This window comes from Capra hircus, chromosome 5 (genome assembly GCF_001704415.2).
Source record: "Capra hircus breed San Clemente chromosome 5, ASM170441v1, whole genome shotgun sequence".
Taxonomy (NCBI): Eukaryota; Metazoa; Chordata; class Mammalia; order Artiodactyla; family Bovidae; genus Capra; species Capra hircus.
Window position 1 is genome coordinate 59,662,993 of NC_030812.1, and position 22,878 is coordinate 59,685,870.

The 22,878-nt window shown below is 38.2% G+C and overlaps 1 protein-coding gene across 3 annotated transcripts in view; it reads left to right on the top strand.

Annotated features, from left to right (window-relative positions):
• The window catches only part of CFAP54 (cilia and flagella associated protein 54), a 335,725-nt gene that overhangs the window by 237,761 nt on the left and 75,086 nt on the right, over positions 1–22,878 (top strand). For 2 of the 3 annotated variants that reach the window (XM_013963991.2, XM_005680630.3), the window contains exons 57-61: positions 8,385–8,540; positions 9,991–10,096; positions 10,959–11,055; positions 18,965–19,063; positions 19,566–19,707. In XM_013963991.2, the coding sequence (XP_013819445.2) occupies positions 8,385–8,540; positions 9,991–10,096; positions 10,959–11,055; positions 18,965–19,063; positions 19,566–19,707 (600 nt within the window). The remainder of the gene's footprint in view (positions 1–8,384; positions 8,541–9,990; positions 10,097–10,958; positions 11,056–18,964; positions 19,064–19,565; positions 19,708–22,878) is intronic. The other variant, XR_001918076.1, reaches the window with a different exon arrangement.

Consider the following 22,878-nt stretch of genomic DNA (forward strand, 5'->3'; position numbering starts at 1 on the left):
CAATAAAGTAAATGGCAACGGGATCATACTTATCAATAATTACCTTAAATGTAAATGGGTTGAGTGCCCCAACCAAAAGGCAAAGACTAGCTGAATGGATAAAAAAACAAGACCCCTATATATGCTGCCTACAAGAGACCCACCTCAAAACAAGGGACACATACAGACTGAAAGTGAAGGGCTGGAAAAAGATATATCATGCAAATAGAGACCAAAAGAAAGCAGGAGTGGCAATACTCATATCCGATAAACTAGACTTTAAAACAAAGGCTGTGAAAAGAGAGAAGGCCACTACATAATGATCAAAGGATCAATCCAAGAAGAAGACATAACAATTATAAATATATATGCATCCAACATAGGAGCACCACAATATGTAAGACAAATGCTAACAAGTATGAAAGGGGAAATTAACAATAACACAATAACAGTGGGAGACTTTAATACCCCACTCACACCTATGGACAGATCAACTAAACAGAAAATTAACAAAGAAACACAAACTTTAAAAGATACAATAGACCAGTTAGACCTAATTGATATCTATAGGACATTTCACCCCAAAACAGTAAATTTCACCTTTTTCTCAAGTGCTCACGGAACCTTCTCCAGGATAGATCACATCCTGGGCCATAAACCTAACCTTGATAAATTCAAAAAAATCGAAATCATTCCAAGCATCTTTTCTGACCATAATGCATTAAAATTAGATCTCAATTACAGGAGAAAAACTATTAAAAATTCCAACATATGGAGGTTGAACAACACGCTTCTGAATAACCAACAAATCACAGAAGAAATCAAAAAAGAAATCAAAATATGCATAGAAACAAATGAAAATGAAAACACAACAACCCAAAACCTGTGGGACACTGTAAAAGCAGTGCTAAGAGGAAAGTTCATAGCAATACAGGCATACCTCAAGAAACAAGAAAAAAGTCAAATAAATAACCTAACTCTACACCTAAAGCAACTAGAAAAGGAAGAAATGAAGAACCCCAGGGTTACTAGAAGGAAAGAAATCTTAAAAATTAGGGCAGAAATAAATGCAAAAGAAACAAAAGACACCATAGCAAAAATCAACAAAGCCAAAAGCTGGTTCTTTGAAAGGATAAATAAAATTGACAAACCTTTAACCAGACTCATCAAGAAGCAAAGAGAGAAAAATCAAATCAATAAAATTAGAAATGAAAATGGAGAGATCACAACAGACAACACAGAAATACAAAGGATCATAAGAGACTACTATCAGTAATTATATGCCAATAAAATGAACAACGTGGAAGAAATGGACAAATTCTTAGAAAGTACAACTTTCCAAAACTGAACCAGGAAGAAATAGAAAATCTTAACAGACCCATCACAAGCATGGAAATTGAAACTATAATCAGAAATCTTCCAGCAAACAAAAGCCCAGGTCCAGATGGCTTCACAGCTGAATTCTACCAAAAATTTCAAGAAGAGCTAACACCTATCCTCCTCAAACTCTTCCAGAAAATTGCAGAGGAAGGTAAACTTCCAAACTCATTCTATGAGGCCACCATCACCCTAATACCAAAACCTGACAAAGATGCTACAAAAAAAGAAAACTACAGGCCAATATCACTGACGAACATAGATGCAAAAATCCTCAACAAAATTCTAGCAATCAGAATCCAACAACACATTAAAATGATCATACACCATGACCAAGTGGGCTTTATCCCAGGGATGCAAGGATTCTTCAATATCCGCAAATCAATCAATGTAATTCACCACATTAACAAATTGAAAAGTAAAAGCCATATGATTATCTCAATAGATGCAGAGAAGGCCTTTGACAAAATTCAACATCCATTTATGATAAAAACTCTCCAGAAAGCAGGAATAGAAGGAACATGCCTCAACATAATAAAAGCTATATATGACAAACCCACAGCAAACATTATCCTCAATGGTGAAAAATTGAAAGCATTTCTCCTAAAGTCAGGAACAAGACAAGGGTGCCCACTTTCACTGCTACTATTCAACAAAATTCTGGAAGTTTGGCCACAGCAATCAGAGCAGAAAAAGAAATAAAAGGAATCCAAATTGGAAAAGAAGAAGTAAAACTCTCACTGTTTGCAGATGACATGATCCTCTACATAGAAAACCCTAAAGACTCCACCAGAAAATTACTAGAGGTAATCAGTGAATATAGTAAATTTGCAGGATATAAAATCAACACACAGAAATCCCTTGCATTTCCATACACTAATAATGAGAAAGTAGAAAAACAAATTAAGGAAACATTTCCATTCACCATTGCAACAAAAAGAATAAAATACTTAGGAATATATCTACCTAAAGAAACTAAAGACCTATATATAATAAACTATAAAACACTGATGAAAGAAATCCAGAGGACACTAATAGATGGAGAAATATACCATGTTCATGGATGGGAAGAATCAATATAGTGAAAATGAGTATACTACCCAAAGCAATCTACAGATTCAATGCAATCCCTATCAAGCTACCAGTGGTATTTTTCACAGAACTAGAACAAATAATTTCAAGATTTGTATGGAAATACAGAAAACCTCGAATAGCCAAAGCAATCTTGAGAAAGAAGAATGGAGCTGGAGGAATCAACTTGCCTGACTTCAGGCTCTACTACAAAGCCACAGTCATCAAGACAGTATGGTACTGGCACAAAGACAGAAATATTGATCAATGGAACAAAATAGAAAGCACAGAGATAAATCCACACACATATGGACACCTTATCTTTGACAAAGGAGGCAAGAATATACAATAGAGTAAAGACAATCTCTTTAACAAGTGGTGCTGGGGAAACTGGTCAACCACTTGTAAAAGAATGAAACTAGATCACTTTCTAACACCACCACACAAAAAAATAAACTCAAAATGGATTAAAGATCTAAACATTAGACCAGAAACTATAAAACTCCTAGAGGAGAACATAGGCAAAACACTCTTCAACATAAATCACAGCAGGATCCTCTATGATCCACCTCCCAGAATTCTGGAAATAAAAGCAAAAATAAACAAATAGGATCTAATTAAAATTAAAAGCTTCTGCACAACAAAGGAAAATATAAGCAAGGTGAAAAGACAGCCTTCGGAATGGGAGAAAATAATAGCAAATGAAGCAATTGACAAACAACTAATCTCAAAAATATACAAGCAACTTATGCAGCTCAATTCCGGAAAAATGAACGACCCAATCAAAAAATGGGCCAAAGAACTAAACAGACATTTCTCCAAAGAAGACATATGGATGGCTAACAAACACATGAAAGGATGCTCAACGTCACTCATTATTAGAGAAATGCAAATCAAGACCACAATGAGGTACCACTTCACACCAGTCAGAATGGCTGCGATCCAAAAATGTGCAAGCAATAAATGCTGGAGAGGGTGTGGAGAAAAGGGAACCCTCCTACACTGTTGATGGGAATGCAAACTAGTACAGCCACTATGGAGAACAGTGTGGAGATTCCTTAAAAAATTGCAAATAGAACTGCCTTATGACCCAGCAATCCCACTTCTGGGCATACACACCAAGGAAAGCAGAATAGAAAGAGACACATGTACCCCAATGTTCATCGCAGCACTGTTTATAATAGCCAGGACATGGAAACAACCTAGATGTCCATCAGCAGATGAATGGATAAGAAAGGTGTGATACATATACACGATGGAGTATTACTCAGCCATTAAAAAGAATGCATTTGAATCAGTTCTGATGAGATGGATGAAACTGGAGCCTATTATACAGAATGAAGTAAGCCAGAAAGAAAAACACCAATACAGTATACTAACACAAATATACGGAATTTAGAAAGATGGTAATGATGACCCTGTATGCAAGACAGCAAAAGAGACACAGAGGTGTAGAGCAGACTTTTGGACTCAGAGGCAGAGGGAGAGGGTGGGATGATTTGGGAGAATGGCATTGAAACATGTATACTATCATGTAAGAGACTAATCACCAGCCTATGATCGATGCAGGATACAGGATGCTTGGGGCTGGTGCATGGGGATGATCCAGAGAGATGATATGGGGTGGGAGGTGGGGGGGGTGGTTCATATTTGGGAACTCATATACACCTGTGGTGGATTCATGTCAATGTATGGCAAAACCAATACAGTATTGTAAAGTAAAATCAAGTAAAAATAAAAATTAAAAAAAAAGACTCTTGCCCACATTTTTTCCTTGCCCTTTCTGTTACCCCATCCAAGCTTACTCTTCTTGCCACACAACAGGCCAATATATCAGAGACGAGGTGTTGAGGCAAGGAATATGACTGTAATTAGAAAGCCATCTGACCAAGAAGATGGCAGACTAATGTCTCAAAATAGCCATCTTATTGGGGTCTGGATGCCAGTATCTTTTATAGAACACGGAGCAGGGGAGGGTGAGGAATTAAAGTGAAAAGGCCATTAATCTTGCAGATATCTCCTGGAATGGCCAGCCTCACAGAGTATGTGTATTAATTTCTACCTTTCTGTAGCCATCCACAGGTGGATAGGACCAGGATGTCTCCCTGAACAAAGGCACTTTGGCCTAACATCAGACAGAGGGGTGGTGTTCCCTGAGGCAGGCCATTATGTATAGACACTATCCTTTTAATAAACACAAGCAATAGGGAGTAAGATTAAAATAAAAGAAACAGATCCAACAGGAGTAAGATTTTGTTCTTTCCTGTAACACTTCTACCTCCTGACTGACCCTCATGCTTCTTTGTGGTGCCCTGCATGGCATGTGTGCCCCCCTCCTCTTGAGAACTTTGAGCAAAAAGAAACCAGTCTTTTCAGTGGCAATTATCTCCTGACCTGTTGACCTTGTCATACCTGAATAACAACCAAACCGACATTTTGAAACATCACCCCTTGCCTCCTGGGCCCCACTTACCTCCCATTCCAGCAGCTGCTCAGCTCAGGAGAAGCTGGTGATTGGACTAGAGTTGGGGAAGGAGGGCAACAGAAGTGTGTTCAAACTGCCCAGAATCTTTTCCCCTTGTTCCCCTTCTCCTCCTCATCATGATTATTTTTATTTTATGATTATCATCATCATCTATGAATTTTATTGCTGTAGGGAAATCCATTCACCCCTATTATTAATGTTTCCTTATTTATGAAATTAGGCTAGCCTAGCTGACCTGCAGACTTCCTATCCTGTTCACTGATCCCATGAGAGCTATTTTCCTACATTTTTAGCCCGCAATTTATTTTATCAATATATTTGATTTCTACAAGAACTTAAAGTGCAGATTGTGTTAAATTGTGCAGATTGTGTTAAATGTATTCTCTGCTCTCCCGCCTTACTAATCTTGAAGATGTGTCACCACTCAGTGGCAATACTGCTGCTGTTTTTTAGACTCACTTGTAGCAGAACAGCTTGGTTTCTGTTATGTTATATTAAATACCAACTTAAAGAACAAAAACCAAAAGCAGCTCTTCTGTCAAAATAACGTCAGCTTCACAACATCTTTTTCACAGAGTTGATGTTTATTGCAAAAAGGTGCGCTTCAATATTATGAAGCATAAAATTCCTCTGATTTGATGTTTCTCTACAGTTTTCCTTTACAGTGATAGCATAGATTACATTGCAAGAACAGAGGCACTTAGGTTATTTTTTTTCTTTGTGAAAACCTCTTGCAGAGAAAGACATTTTGAGATTATTTTTCTAAAACAACAAAAAGATAAGTATCATGATTATTAAAGATTATTTTTCCCATTAATGACTGAACCTAGAGCTTCCTTATTAGCTGAAGTAGATTACTGATTGAGGAAAGGTTTGAGAATGATGCTGGGGAGTGGGAATATAACTGAGAGCCATCATCTTTGCCTTCAAAGGATCTGTTATCTAGTTAGGGAGAGAGAAAGAAAAGTCAATTTCTGTAACAATTCTTTTTCTAGTTTTAACAAAAACATAGAAAATAAGTACTATTATTATGTCAGTAATTATTTATAATACTATAGTACACATTGTACATGTATATAAGTGCCTCAATGACATGAAGAGACTTGATATTTTTGTTTTATATTAATAAACAGTTATAGTATACTTTGAAACAATAAGCAAGACATGTAATGGGAGAGGTATTGAGATGTGAGGTGGTATAGGACAAATGGTATTAGCATATCCTTCTTGCCTGCCATCTAATCGTTGTTGGTGATTATTGGGGTTTAAGAGCATGGACTCTGGAGAAAGAATTCTGGTCCAATTCCCTCCAGGAAATCATTTCACTTCTCTGTGTTTTCAGTTTCCTTTCTCATAAGATGTGGGTAAGAAAAGTACCAATTTCACGGGATGAAGTGAGTGGAATGTGTAACACGTTTAGAAGGGCACCTGGTTTCTTCTTAGAACTTCATAGGTGTCAGCTATTCTCATTGTTCCGTGCCTGGCCTCCTTACTCTCTTAGGAAGCCCCAGGAAGCAAGCCTTCAGTTTCTTCATCTCCATGTCTTGGCAAAGTGCTTTGTCCAGAGGAAGGGCTGGGTAACTTCTTCTTGGATAAGAGGGGCGGGTGGGGAGAAAGACCCTTTTCCCACCATCCTTCTACTCAAATAGTTCATTCCTGAGCTACACATTTACAAAAAAACCAAAAAACCCTAGGCTTCTTAAAAACTCTTTGTAGGGCCTGGCATCTTGGATTTCACATTTTCAGAACTCGAAGTAACCTCAGATAATTTCCAATTCTGCTGCCTCAGTGCTCAGTGGCAGGTAGGGACCTGTTCAAAGGCTCTGGTGACACATTAACACCAATGACTGGCTTGTACCCAGCATTTCAGCTGGAATCCTACACATTCTGCAATTCTACACTACCTTTCTTTTCATACTCCCCCTACTATGCCTGTTAAGCTATTCTATCAATACAACTTTTCTGCCAAGTTGCCTTTTGCTTTTATTGCAACATTTTTCTTCTTTAAACATATCAAAGGTGATCATCAGTTACCCGCCCTGATGGCTGTACTCAGTAGGCAGGCATTCGTGACCTTTCTCAGGTCTGGCCCAGGGCTCCTATAACCTGCCACCACAGCGTCCTGGGCTTTCACTGCCTACACAGTCAACTGCACAGTATTTTGATTGCCTATCTGGCCGTTCACATTTTCTGTTAGACGTTAAGCTCCATGGTCTCTCACTTAAGGGGTTTGCTGCAGAGTCAGGGTTTAGGGTACGGGCTCTGGAGCTGACTACCTAGGTTCAGATCGTGTGATTTTGGGCAATTTATTTAAACTTCACTGTGCCACTGCTTTTTCCTCCATAACATGAGCATAATAATGATATCCACTCAAAGTTGGAAGGATTACATGAGGTAATGCTTAAGTACTTGGGATGGTACCTGGCATTGTAGGAACCTTAGTTCTTATTTTCCACTTTTATCTTTCTTATCCAGTGCCTAAGAATTCAGAAAATATTTGTGGAATAAATATCTGTCTTTCTTTGGGGTGATTAGAAATTAAATCTAATGCCCCTTCAATAATATAATAATTCTTTATTATGTTAAGAAGTGATGGGACCATACCAGAAGTATGACGCGAGGTCTTTGTCCATAATGGGTTTGCAAACAAGTTATAATGAGAAAATATACAATGTGAGGAACCACTATAGAACTGAATAGAAATTACTGCCTATTAATATATGCAAATTTTATTGGGAACAACATAAAACTTTATAAATCTCCCAGGTGTTTCACTACTAACAACGTTATCTCTGGAACCCAGAAGTTATGTAGAGCATTATGAACTTTTAGAATGTAAAAAGACTCAAGAGATTATCCTTCATCTTAAAAATGAGAAAAATGTTGAAATTTATCAGAGACCAAGTTTCAACAGGCTATTGTTTATAGTTCATTGAAATATTTGGGTACTGAGTTTCCTTTAAGTGTTTGTTCAATGCTAAAAACTGAAGACACCTAGAATTCTATTCTTTTTATTTTTTTGACCTTGCTAAGGGCTTGTGGGAGCTCATTTCCTGACCAAGGATTGAACCCAGGGCACAGCAATGAAATCCTGGAATCTTAACCACTAGGCTGCCAGGGACCCTCCTTCCCCTACACACCCAGACTTCTTAGTTGCACCTACTGTGAGAGGAGTCTGTTAACTGGGAGGTTGGGTATGAATGAGTGTGTGTGTGTGCTGTCGCTTCATTTGTGTTTGACTCTCTGCAACCACATGGACCTTAATCTGCCAGGCGTCTCTGTTCATGGGTTTCTCCAGGCAAGAATACTGGAGTGGGTTGCCATGCCCTCCTCCAGGGGATCTTCCCGACCCAGGGATCGAACTGGCATCTCCTGCATTGCAGGCGGGTTCTTTACACTAGCACCACCTGCAAAGCCCTTGTTATGAACACTATGTATATTTCTCCCTCTTCATCTAACATCTTTCTTTTAGGACATACAGTGGCCAAGCAAGTATATTATACCAGTAAAAAGAAGGATCCTTCAAAGTGGTTACCTGCCCTTCATTTTTTTGAAATAGCTTTGAAGCTCGCTAGGACATCAGGAACAGAAGAACATGAGGTGGAAGCTGAAATCTTTTTTCAGAAAGGTAAGATGTATTTGGAGTCACAACTATGATAAAGTTTGGCAAAACTTTTTTTCCTATTAACAAAAGGCTTCTTAAAAATCTGGTCACTGATTATATAAAATACTGATTTTACAAAGGGTGTGGTGTTAACAAACACCTTGATGTCTCTGCCAAACTCAGTTTTGGATAAAGTGAACGTGCTCATATTAAGTTTACATCTAGAAAGGGAAAAAAGTCTCCTATTTTCATTTCTTTTATAATTATGACTGGCTTTCCTTATGCAAAGTTTCACATTCGACACAAAAATCTCATTATCAGCCATTTAGCTATGAAAAATGTTACTTAAAGAATGCTTAGAAGATATTTTTGTGCATAATTTCATTACTTAGCTAAAATAGCCAGTTTCTGTAAAAGATACCTATCCATTTAAATAGCTATAGCATATCTATACTTATAACTTACAATACACATTTGCATAATGCATTCATATAGCTTTGTTGTGGCCATTTTAGCCCTGAGAAAAGTGATGATGACAATTGGTATCATTTATTGGACACGACTGAACAACTTCACTTTCATTTTTCACTTTCATGCGTTGGAGAAGGAAATGGCAACCCACTCCAGTGTTCTTGCCTGGAGAATCCCAGGGATGGGGGAGCCTGGTGGGCTGCCATCTATGGGGTCGCACAGAGTCGGACATGACTGGAGTGACTTAGCAGCAGCAGCAGCATTGAACATCTACTAGGAAAAAGCACTGTAATCAGTGTTTTACATCTCATATTGCCAGTTCCTACAATAGCACTACAAGGTAGGGATGATCAATCCTGGTTGGCAGATGAGGGGAGTCTGGGTAAATAACCATCTATAAGTCAAGAGCTGCTAAATGCCCAGATGTGAATTTCACATGAGGTGGCTCTATGCTCTGTCCACATGCTGTATGGAAACTGTCAATGCTTTTCACAGTGATTATGAGATTTCTCTTTCCAGTCCTGGCTATAGAAGTAGCATTCCAATGCCCGGCATTTGAAGGCTGCAGCTCACCAGGAGGGAGGCAGAGCTGTGTGCACACGAGACATTTGCATCATCTGTGTTGGTTTTCCAGTGTCTGCTGATTTTCTAGGATTTGTTCCTAGCAAAGGTGTTTCCTATGATGCCTGCAATGACTGAGGAAAGAAGAAAATGGATGTAGATTAAAGAAATGCACTGCAGGAGGAAGTGAGAGCACAAAGTAAGGAAATGGAAGGAAAACAGGATGATGACACCTGTTTCTGAACAGTGAGAGGAGGCAGGGGAACCTCGAGGTGCCCAGGGAAGGAAGCAGCAGCTCTTTCCCCACTGGCGTACCTTCCAGCAGGAAACAAGAGATGGGCAAGCAAGGAGAGCACAACCAGTTTTCCAAGTTTCCAGCATAAAATATTTGTTCTGAAGTCCTAAATGACAGAAAAAAGAAAGTCCATCTTTTCTCTTTCAGGCAAAATAGAATGTCAAATATTGATGGAAGAGAAACCTCCAACTATGCAACTTGAGAGTCTGTTTGAAGCTATACAGCTAAGCTTGAGACATGATCAAAATTCAGGGTAAAAAAAAAAAAAGACCTTTCCATTATCACAATATGTGTTTGGGTTTGATCCCCATGTTCTGGATGTGTGCTGAAATGACTGGGACACTCTCTTCTCATGGCAGGGCTAGTTTGGGGTGTCCATTGTCCAACTGGTTCACTGACTTCCTTTTCAAGCTTGCTGCTTTTGGCTCTGCCCCAAGGCTTTATTCTCAGTGACCATTGATGACAACAGGTAGCCTGATGACATACTGGACTGTAAATCACTTCTGGGCTATACTCAGCTTGATCTCCTGTCAGTCCCAGGATACAGGAATTTCCACCAGATGTGAAATTGTATCGAGAAGGGATTTGTGCCATGCGGGTTCATCAGTGCCAAGGCTGGCCAACTCAATTCTGTATAATTGACTTAATGCACTGATTTAAATGACCCTGTCCGACAGGTCTGATAGTGAACACACAGCCCTCACCCACACCAAGTAATGGCTTTCAGCATAACTCTGTGTGTCTCTTTAGAATCTAATCAGTGTAGGAGGGTAGAGACAGAGATCTGGTTTTCCAGGCTTGACTATCACTTCTGTAGTGCCTTGTGTGCTGGAATATTCCAGAATGATCTTGATGCTGGACTCCTTGCAGTCATGGCAGGAGGAGATCACAGGACAAGGAAGAACATACAGCTGTCTTTAAGAGCTTCTGATTTCAGTAGGGAGGAAGATGCCAGTGTTTAAGCCACAGGTGCTATGAAAAAAGGGTCAGTTTGGAACAGATGCTAGTTTTGCCTGTTTTTACCCTCATTTGCTCAGAAATTGTTGTCACATGATGCAAAATGATGCTTATGAGTAGTGAGGCTATATAATAAGTACAATGTTTTATTGTTTTAGGTTGATAAGAGACTCCTACCTTGAAATAGCCTTATTACTTTTACACATAAGGAAGTCAAAGAGCAAACTTCCAGTGTCACCATTGACAACTATTAAGGTAATAAATGATTTTATTAGAAATATAAAGTATTAAATGTAAAGTATATTGCCTTTGAGCTTGCTTATTTTGCTACCTCTGTGCAATGGATATAAAGAGACATTTTTCTTTGTGACTTGCAGGAATTAATTCATTATTTTAAGCTCATACTCATATTTAGATACCTCTTTGGACATTGTTACATAAAATTCTGGAAATGGATTTCATTTGGAGATTTTTGCCTGCTAAAATGTTATCCATGAAATGTCAATCAGTCAGTTCAGTTGCTCAGTCATGTCCAACTCTTTGTGACCCCATGAATCACAGCACTCCAGGCCTCCCTATCCATCACCAACTCCCAGAGTTCACTCAGATTCATGTCCATCATGTCAGTGATGCCATCCAGCCATCTCATCCTCTGTCGTCCCCTTCTCCTCCTGCCCCCAATGCCTCCCAGCATCAGAGTCTTTTCCAATGAGTCAACTCTTCGCATGAGGTAGCCAAAGTATTGGAGTTTCAGCCTCAGCATTAGTCCTTCCAATGAACACCCAGGACTGGTCTGCTTTAGGATGGACTGCTTGGATCTCCTTGCAGTCCAAGGGACTCTCAAGAGTCTTCTCCAACACCACAGTTCAAAAGCATCAATTCTTCGGCGCTCAGCTTTCTTCACAGTCCAACTTTCACATCCATACATGACCACTGGAAAAACCATAGTCTTGGCTAGATGGACCTTTGTTGGCAAAGTAATATCTCTGCTTTTGAATATGTTATCTAGGTTTGTCATAACTTTCCTTCCAAGGAGTAAGTGTCTTTTAATTTCATGGCTGCAATCACCATCTGCAGTGATTTTGGAGCCCCGCAAAACAAGTCTGACACTGTTTCCACTGTCCCCATCTATTTGCCATGAAGTGATGGGACCAGATGCCATGATCTTCGTTTTCTGAATGTTGAGCTTCAAGCCAACTTTTCCACTCTCCTCTTTCACTTTCATCAAGAGGCTTTTTAGTTCCTCTTCACTTTCTGCCATAAGGGTGGTGTCATCTGCATATCTGAGGTTATTGATAGTTTCTCCCGGCAATCTTGATTCCAGCTTGTGCTTCTTCCAGCCCAGCATTTCTCATGATGTACTCCATGAAATGTAGGTGCATATAAATGTGCTCAGTCATTAGGATTGATCAGGTGTTTACAGGAAATGACATATTGCTAAGGCTGATAGACAAGTATGGTTTTCATTACTGATGTGGCTGGCAAACAGGTCATCTTTTGATAAGAAAAGTCATTCATTCATTTATCACATATCTATTGAGCATGTCCTATAACCCAGAACGTATTCTGGATAAAGCAGAGTCCAGGACAATCTCAGTGCTTGTTCCCATGCACTTACTCTTCAGCGGCGGGAGACAGGTAATAAACCTGTAAAGGAAGAAAGATGGGAGGGAGGGAGGGAGGAAGAGAAGGGAAGGAAGGGTTGGGGGTGTTTTAGGTGGTGAAGTTTAGGATTAAGAAATAACTTGAGTTGGTGGGATTGTGAACGACTACAGTGGAAAGAGGTGAAAAGTAAGATTTGATCATTTGGGAGGGAGCCCTGCAGGGTGGCAAAGGCATACACTCCATCAAGCAGCTCTTCCAAATAAGGGGCAGAAACGTCTCCAGGGATCCTGTGAACCTATTGAGGTCAGAGGTTCAGCCTTTCTCAGGGGCTCCTAGAAATGCCAATGCTGCTGGTCTGTGGGCCACACCTGAGTACCCAGGATTCAGGCAGGGAGATTTTCTTTCTTTATTTTCAAAAAAATTTATTTATTTTAATTGGAGGCTAATTACAATATTGTAGTGGGTTTTGTCATAGATTGACATGAATCAGTTGCAGGGGCAAATGTGTTCCCCATCCAGAACCCTACTCCCACCTCCCTCCCCATCCCACCCCCCAGGGTCATCCCAGTGCACCAGCCCTGAGCACCCCAGACAGGGAGATTTTCTAGGCAGGAAGTTGGGTGGGAAACTTTGTTTTAATTTTTTTTTTGAAAACTTGGTTTTTATTTTTCAAAAAATACTATCTAATTGTTTATTCTTTAGATTTCAGTAGGCTTTATATATTTCATTCTCATTAAATAATCCTCTGACCTACCAAAAAACCTCTCTAGAAAATTTTGATGTCAAATCTCTAATCTTTGAGACAACATAAACATGATTTAAATCCTGTAGACAAGTAGGCTTTTAGTCAGTTGGAACAACTTAAATGGTTGCTGCCTTCGGTGGCTAACAGCTATTTTTTTTTTTTTCATCAAAATGATTACATAGAAAACTTACTTTTGTGATATGATATACATCTTTACATCCAATAAGAGAAAACAGAAATCTTTGTTTCCATGGCAATTTGCAATGCAAATTAATAAGATGCTAGGATAAAAAATATATCACCTTTTGGGCCTTCTCTAGGGAGCTGTTTATAATTAGGAGCTTAAACAAATAAGATTTGAGTGAAAGAATAGTATAACTCCAGTAACTGAACAGCAACAATAAACACAATATGAGCATTATTTTCTATATATCTTGACATAGCATAAATATTTTAGCAAGACATAACAATTATTAGACACACAGAAAACAGTCAAAACAACAAAAATTCATCTAGGCATATTCAGACCATTGAAATAGAACATTTAAAATATGTCCTAGTAAAGACAATTGCTATATAAATGCTGAAAAGAAAGCATTATTGTTTCACTTATATGGGGAATCTGGAATATAGTGACTGTCACCCTGGTTTGGGTTGGAGTCCTAGCTTCATAACACACTATTAATACCAATGGGACCGAAGCTTTTCTAACCCAAGTTTCCTCATCTGTGAAATGAAGGTGAGGATACTTACCCCTTAGAGTAGCTAGGAAAATTAAGTAAAATAAAAGACTTGGCACATAATAAATACCCAAAAGAAAACCCAAAAAGAGGTGAGGGGATGATCCTTTATGTAACTTTGACTAGACTCCAACATTGTATCTTTCTGAAGTATTTTGTACATAGTAGGTATCCAATAGTTATTTGTTAGTTAAACTATTTCTTGAACATTCATTCATGTATTCATTCAGTCAAACACTTATTGAGTGCTTAATGTATGCCAATCATGTTACTCTCTTCCCCTAAGAAGCACAGAGGAACAAAGGAAAGAAATACTTGTATTGTGATGTGCGAGGACTATAATCAAAGAAGGCAATGGCACCCCACTCCAGTACTCTTGCCTGGAAAATCCCATAGATGGAGGGGCCTGGTAGGCTGGAGTCCATGGGGTTGCTAAGAGTCGGACACGACTGAGCGACTTCAGTTTCACTTTTCACTTTCATGCATTGGGGAAGGAAATGGCAACCCACTCCAGTGTTCTTGCCTGGAGAATCCCAGGGACGGGGGAGCCTGGTGGGCTGCTGTCTCTGGGGTCGCACAGAGTTGGACATGACTGAAGCGACTTAGCAGCAGCAGCAGAGGACTATAAGATAGGTCAAGTAGGGAAGTGGAGCAAAGTGGCTAATTCTGTTTTGGGGGAATGTAAGAGAAAGCTTTACAGATGAGATGAGTTTTGGATAAGTAGAAGTTTTCCAAGGAATTGAGAGAAAAAATAGTCCAAAGAGAGCGATTATCAAACACATGTTTAGAAAATAGATTTGTTGAAGCATAAATTATATCTGTGAAATTAACCTATTTTAAGAGTACAATTCATAGATGCTTAATAATTTTACATGTCGTGTAACTATCATCACCATCCAGTTTTAGAACATTTCCCTCATCTTCAAAAGATCCCAAGTGCCCATTTGCTATCATTCCCATTTCTACCTCTAGTCCCAGGTAACCATTAGTCTGTTTTCTGTCTCTGTAGATTTGTCTTTTCTGTATCGTTCACTTAAATGGAATCATACAGTATGTAATCTTTTTTTTTTTTTTAGTTTTTTATTTTTAAAAATTTAAAATCTTTAATTCTTACATGCGTTCCCAAACATGAACCCCCCTCCCACCTCCCTCCCCATAACATCTCTCTGGGTCATCCCCATGCACCAGCCCCAAGCATGCTGTATCCTGCGTCAGACATAGACTGGTGATTCAATTCTTACATGATAGTATACATGTTAGAATGCCATTCTCCCAAATCATCCCACCCTCTCCCTCTCCCTCTGAGTCCAAAAGTCCGTTATACACATACATATATATGGAATTTAGGAAGATGGCAATGACGACCCTGTATGCAAGACAGTATGTAATCTTTCATGCCTGCTTCTTTCATCTGGCATGATGTTCTTGAGGTTCACCCATGTTGTAACATGTAACAATATTTGTTCCTTTTACTTCTCAGTAGTATTCCTTTATATAGTTTTATTACCTTTTCTTGATTCATTCAGCTGGAGCTAGATATATGAATTGTTACCACTTTTGGCTATTATGAATGATGCTGCTTTGAATATTCGTATATAGATTTAAATATTTGAAACTTTATTTTTAATTGGAAGATAGTTGCTTTGCAATATTGTGTTGGCTTCTGCCATACAACGTGAATCCGCCATAAGTATACATATGTCCCCTCCCTCTTGAACCTCCCCCCAACCGCTACCCACTCCCGCCCATCTAGATTGTCACAGAGTGCCACATTGAGCTCCCTGTGTTATACAGTAACTTCCTTTGAGCTGTCTGTTTTACATATGGTAATGTGTATGTTTCAGTGCTGCTCTCTCAATTCCATATACAGACTTTTTATGTGAACGTCTTTTCAGTTCCTTTGGGTGTATGCCTAAGAATGGAATTTCTGGGTCATACTTCAACCCTGTTTAGCCTGCTGATGATCTGTTATATTGTTTTCCTAAGTGCTGTACCATTGTATATTCCTACCAGCAGTGTATGAGGGTTTCAGTTTCTCCACATCCTTGCAAACAGTTGTTATTTTTATCTTCTTGATTGTAGCCATCCTAGTGGGTATTAAGTGGGTATTTCATTAGAATTTTGATTTGCATATCCCTAATGGCCATTTGTATATCTTCTTTAGGACAATATCTACTCAAATCTTTTGCCCATAAACTAAATTGAGTTATCTTTTTTTATCACTGAGTTATAAGACTTTTAAAACATATGTATTCTAGATATATGTCCCTTATCAGATATATAATTTATAGATTTTTTTTTCCAGCTGATGGCTTGTCTTCTCATGCAATTAATGGTATCTTTAGAAATAAGAGTCTTTACTTTTAATGAGGTACAGTTTATCATTTTTAAAAATATTTTGCGGTTTTAGTACCACCTTACCTAACCCCAGATGTTGAAGATTTTCTCCTACGTTTTCTTCTAAAAGTTTTTTAGCTTTAATGCTTAAGTCCATCATGGTATATTTTGAATTAAATTTTGTATAAAGTGTGAGATAAGGCTCTAAATTCATATTTTTGCACATAGATATGCATTTGTCTGAGCATCACTTGTTGTAAAGACTATCTTTTCTTTATTGAATTGCCTTGGCTCCTTTGTCAAAAAATTTATTGCTCAAAAGTCTAAATATTTATTCCTAGACTTCCAATTCTATTCCATTGATCTATAATTCTATCTTAATGTGAGTATCCACTGTCTTGATTACTGTATGGCTTATAGTAAGTTTTTTGAAATTGGAAAGTATTTGTCCTCCAATTCTGTTCTTTCTTTTCAAAATTATTTTCACTTTGAATCTTTTGCATTTTATTCTTCATTTTAGAATCTGCTGGTCAGTTTCTGCCAAAACGCAGAATTTTGGTACAGATTATGTTGAATCTACAGGTAACTTGTGGACATTTGGCATGTTGACAATTTTGAATCCTCAATTCATATATATGAACTCTCTTCATTTATTTAGATATTAATTTGTATTGATAATTTTTTTTACTTTTCAGTATGTACATTTTATACATTTTTGTTAAGATTATTTCTATCATGAATGGGTATTTTCTTAATTTCATTTTCAGATTATTCATTGCTGATACAATTGACTTATGAATATTGAGTTTTGTATCCTGTGACCTTGCTAAGCACATTTATTAATTCTAGAGGGGTGTGTGTGTGTGTGTGTGTGTGTGTGTGTGTGTGTGTGTATCTTGGGTTTTTCTGCATATAGGATCATGTTACTTGCAAACAATTTAACTTCATTTCCTATTCTAGATTCATTTTTAAATTTTTCTTACCTGTTTATATAGGCTAGTATCCCATATGCAGTGTTGAACACCTCCCATGTAAAAAAATGCCCATCATATTTTCTTTTCCTGTTTTCATTCTGAGCTCAAGTTTGACCTCAATAAAGCTTTCCTCTCAATTCAAAATGAGCTTTCTTTTTTGAATGTCTGTGTCACTAATTGTTTTTACAATATAGTTACTTAATGTTATTTTGTATTCAATGCCTATTAGCCTTGTGTCAAGAATTAAATAGATAAATTGCCCAAGGTTATAGTCAGTAAGCTGGCACTGGCTACCCCAAAGCCTAAGCAGTGTTATTACAGCTAGTAAGGATGGTCTTCATATTTGGGACAGGACTATATTGCTTAGATTTTAGATTCCCCATGGACCGATCTCTCCAGGTATCGCCTGTCTCCAAGTTTAGCACTTGATTTAGTCACATTTGTGCATTGTATTTCCTGCTCTGGCATCAGCTTTACTCATTGCTTTTCCTTTTATTTGGGAGTCTTATTGCCAGAAGTAAAAAAGGTATTTTTGTGATTACTTATTTTATTGTTGAAGATCTAAAAAATTGGGTAAAATATGAACATCAACAAATTAGAATAAGCTATCTAACCGAATAGTTTTTCCAGATTAGTTGAATCTTTAAATTTGACTATTAATACTTTAAAAATGTAAAACAGGCAGCTAGTATGTTGCTGGCAGGGTTTCTGTTTACTTCAGTATTATTGACTTTTTTATATTTAAAAACTGAACACATATGCCGCATACACACACCCTCACATTGCACGTATCTCCATTCATTGTCACTTTTTGCTGTTCTGTAGAACTTCATGATTACAGTCATCCTTTTAACAGTTCTGTAGTTAGAAAGCTGATGGCAAATACCTATCAAAAATCTTTAAGTAGTATTCCTGTTTCTGACATATTTACACACAATATATATTCACTTTATAGATCCTCTATAAAAATGGTAAATAACACTTAAAATGCCATTTCTGTTTATTTTATTGATATTCAAATAGTGTAAGCTCATCTAGAAAATCACACAAAAAAGTTAAATATAATTAAATTACCCATAAAACCTGGGATAACCACTGTTGATAATTTTCTCTGTTTGTGTATATAGAGAAATATATATGTACCTATCTTTTATACTAATACATATATATGGAATTTAGAAAGATGATAACAATAACCCTGTATGTGAGACAGCAAAAGAGACACAGATGTAAAGAGCAGTCTTATGGACTCTGTGGGAGAGGGTGAGGGCTGGATGATTTGGGAGAATGGCATTGAAACATGTATATTATCATATGTGAAATGAATCACCAGTCCAGGTTTGATGCAGGATACAGGATGCTTGGGGCTGGTGCACTGGGTTGACCCAGAGGGATGGTATGGGGAGGGAGGAGGGAGGGGGGTTCAGGATTGGGAACATGTGTACACCTGTGGCAGATTCATGTGGATGTATGGCAAAACCAATGCAATATTGTAAAGTAATTAGCCTCCAATTAAAATAAATAAATTTATATTAAAAAAATAAAAAATGGGATCATACTTTGCATGCTATTTTGTAACCTATACTTTTGTTTTCCTAATATGATTAGGATATCTTTTCATGTTGATAGGTGCATGTACATTATTCTTAATGGCTACACAGTGTTACAGTAAAATCTCATCATCAGAAGATTAGAAAATCTATCATTAAGCTTTATGATATCTTTATCTGTCTTTATCATAAAATATTTGCCATATTTTATAGGCTCTTCCCAGAAGGCATAGTTCTACTAAAGAACCAATAGTAAATAAACATGAAATGTACAGTTTGTTTGCCTGGATTGCAATAAGAGCTGCTGCACAGGTTGGTGTGATTTTTATTTAATTCTCCTCTTTACTGTCACATCTGTTAAGGCAACACAATCTATTTATTCGAGAGAAAGAAAAATTTCACATTCTTTGAGATTTGTGCCAATGATATTTCTTTGGGGCAATTAGAAGTGCTCTTTATATGTGTAGTGTTTTTAATCTCTATTTGCCAGAACTTGGTTTTGTTTGTTTCAACTTTTCTTTAATGAAAGTATTGGCAGATACACATGTGCACATATTTTGGGAAATATCTGTCACAGCTAGGTGAGGGAGACTATTCAGAGTGACTTATTTATTGATTAAATTGTCAATCATGATTTGTTTGACTATGATACATAGTACATGCAGGGGATCACATATTGTTTTTCAGATTGTCTTTACTTTTCCTCCAATGTATACCAAATATTATGAATTCACTCTTTCACATTCTTCACCTAATGGATATCTATGAATCAAAAACCTTGCATTTATGAATTCTAATTATGCACTAATTTTAGGTCAGTGAGGCTGTGCTGGCAATTAATCTACTTATTGGAAAGAAGAATGCTAGAACTGATAAAGTTAGCCAAGGAGCATTATCAAATATCCCAGAATTTGCTTCCATGGATCTTTTTTCTTCATACACAGATTATTTGCTTGGTATGTTTGATTGTTGGGCATTTTATATACATATAATGTATAATCAAGTTTCAAAGATTTAATTCTAGAGATTTATTGGGTTTTAACTTTATTTTATTTTTTATTTAAATTTTATTTTTTTACTTTACAATACTGTATTGGTTTTGCCATACATTGACATGAATCCACCACAGGTGTACATGAGTTCCCAACCCTGAACTCCCCTCCCACCACCCTCCCCATATCATCTCTCTGGGTCATCCCAGTGCACCAGCCCCAAGCACCCTGTATCCTGTATCGAACCTAGACTAGGAATTCATTTCTTACATGATAGTATACATGTTTCAATGCCATTCTCCCAAATCATCCTGCCATCTCCCTCTCCCAAAGAGTCCAAAAGTCTGTTCTTTACATCTGTGTCTCTTTTGAACAACAATGGTTTGGGAAACCTCTAAGACCCTGAAAGGGAAAATCTTAGGGTCTAGCTGCTAAAACATAGGGGCCCCCACTTGCTGTATGTACGTATATGTTATTCCATTCACTACTGCATTTCAGGTGCAGGGTTGTGTGGGAAAAAAGTGATATTTCCTGATGGCCTGTTTATTCCAGTTCACACATTTGAAATGAAACTGTGGGATTATTTATGTGAGAGACCTTCTTTGAGACTCTGAAATGTGTGCCTACTCTTACACTCTGATTTAGCTCCCTGTTTCTTTCCTTAGTTCTTTTATATTTGTGTGTGTGTGTGTGCTTGTGCATGTTTAAGCTATTTCTCTCATTTTCCTCTTACTATCATCAGCTTCCCAAGGGCAGGGAAGTTAGCTATTTGATTTGTGAAGGGCGCTCCTTAGAGACGATGGAGACAATGGAAACAAGAGACCGGAAGAGACGGTGGAAACAGTGAGATGCCTTTTTTTCTTGGGCTCCAAGACCGCAGCAGATGGTGACTGCAGTTATGAAATCAAAAGATGCTGTCTCCTTGGAAGAAAAGCTATGACTGACCTAGATAGCATACTGAAAAGCAAAGCCATTGCCTTGCCGACAAAGGTCCATCTAATCAAAGCTATGGTTTTTCCAGTACTCATGTATAGATTTGAGAGTTGGACCATGAAAAAAGCTGAGTGCAGAAGAATTGATGCTTTTGAACTGTGGTGTTGGCGAAGACTCTTGAGAGTCCCCTGGACTGCAAGGAGATCCAACCAGTCCATCCTAAAGGAGATCAGTTCTGATTATTCATTGGAAGGACTGATGCTGAAGCTGAAACTCCAATACTTTGGCCACCTGATGCAAAGAACTGACTCATTTGAAAAGACCCTGATGCTGGGAAAGATTGAAGGCAGGAGGAGAAGGGGACATCTCATCCAACCATTAGATGGTTGAATGGTACCACTGACTTGATCGACGTGAGTTTGAGCAAGCTCTGGGAGTTGGTGATGGACAGGGAAGCCTGATGTGCTACAGTCCATCAGGTTGCAAAGAACTGGACATGAATAAGCATGAGCACACACTACAGAAAATCACATATTACTTATACATAGCAAGGATTGATATTAATATTTGTTAAATGAATGAATGAAAAGTTAGTAGAATTTTAACTTAACCTTACTATATTTTTTAAAATTTGTAACTCTGCTGTTGGTTACAGTAAACTATATTATAAATCTGTAAGTCATACCAGCAATAACATAAATATTGAACAGTCACTTTATGTTTTTGCCCATTCATTCATTCAAAAAATATTGAGTGCTTTTTTGTGCTAAGCACTTGTATAGGTCCTAAGAAGCAAGGTACTGGATTTTTACTTCCAGAAGGATATTTTAGTAGCAACAGTATCTAATTTTGCTTGGCATTGGGTGAGCATGGAGCCAAAGGGGATGAAAAGTGTTAACTTTAACCTGATGGGATGAGGTAATCTTCCTAAAGCCTCTGAAATCACTCTGGTAGGCCAGAGCTTACTGCTGAAGGGTTGAGTCAGCCTTAGCTGAAGAGTTTGTGTCTGAAATCATCTCCTTCTTTGGCTCTCTCTTTCCTGAAGAATAGGTGGCCCAGACTATTTTCCAAACCAAAATGGTTTGCTCTGAGGTTAAACCATTAGATGGATCTTTTTAATGCTAAGGTATTGTCTTCTTATTTCTATTTCCTGGTGGGATTTTGCTTCATCAGACTTCTGGTCCATGACCTGGATCTCAGACAGGGTGCATGGTTTTCCTTAGAGACCCCAAAGGTAGGCTCTCGGGGGACAAAGCAGGGCAGTATGGCAGCAGAGGCTGGTCACTGCTTTTTTCTCCTGACACAGCTTGGCGACTTAGTTCTCCCTGCTTCAAATGCCAAGAAGGCAGTCCTCTTAGAAACACGCATTATTGTTTTGCCACAAAGGGAATGCAGTATTAATAATGAAGAGGTTTCAGCTTATACCATGATCCTGTCAAACCACTGAATTTCTCTCAGCCTCATTGTCCTTAATCTGTTGACTGAGTGAATTAGATTTATTTATGAAGACTGAAATCCAAATTTTAAGACTGTGATTCCATCTACCAACATGGCCATTTCTTTTTCACAGTGGCCCCTTATTGTCTCAGATAGATCTGGTCTACTTTATCCTGCTCTATTTTCTCACGCTTTAAGTTTCTAGGACAGAGATAACAAATAAGTTAGATCTGAAATTCTGTGTTAATCAGTTATTGCCAAAATTGCAGTGTATACCCAACAACCCTAAAACTCAGGGGCAAGAATGACATGACTTCTTTCTTTTACTTGTCTCCTGTGTTCTGCATCAGGCTGCAGGTCAAGTCCTAGTGCACTTCACGTACGTTTGTTATGAGATCCAGGGTAAAGAGGCAGTGGCTACTTGGGGGCTGCTCTTCTCACAGTACAAACCAGAGCACAAGCCCAAGCCCAAGCACAGAAGCACACTCAAGACCTCTCTTCACATTACATCCAATTAGTCACAGCAAGTCCTATGGCCAAGTACAATGTCAGTGAGGCATGGAATTAGACTCCGCCTGCAGAGGAAGGAAGAGGGGTGTGAATGTATGTGGCATGATAATCCAAACTACTGGGCTTCCCAGGTGGCGCTAGTGGTAAAGGATCTGCCTGCCAATGCAGGAGACATAAGAGACACGAGTTTGATCCCTGGATTGAGACGATCCCCTAGAGGAGGGCATGGCAACCCACTCCAGTATTCTTGCCTGG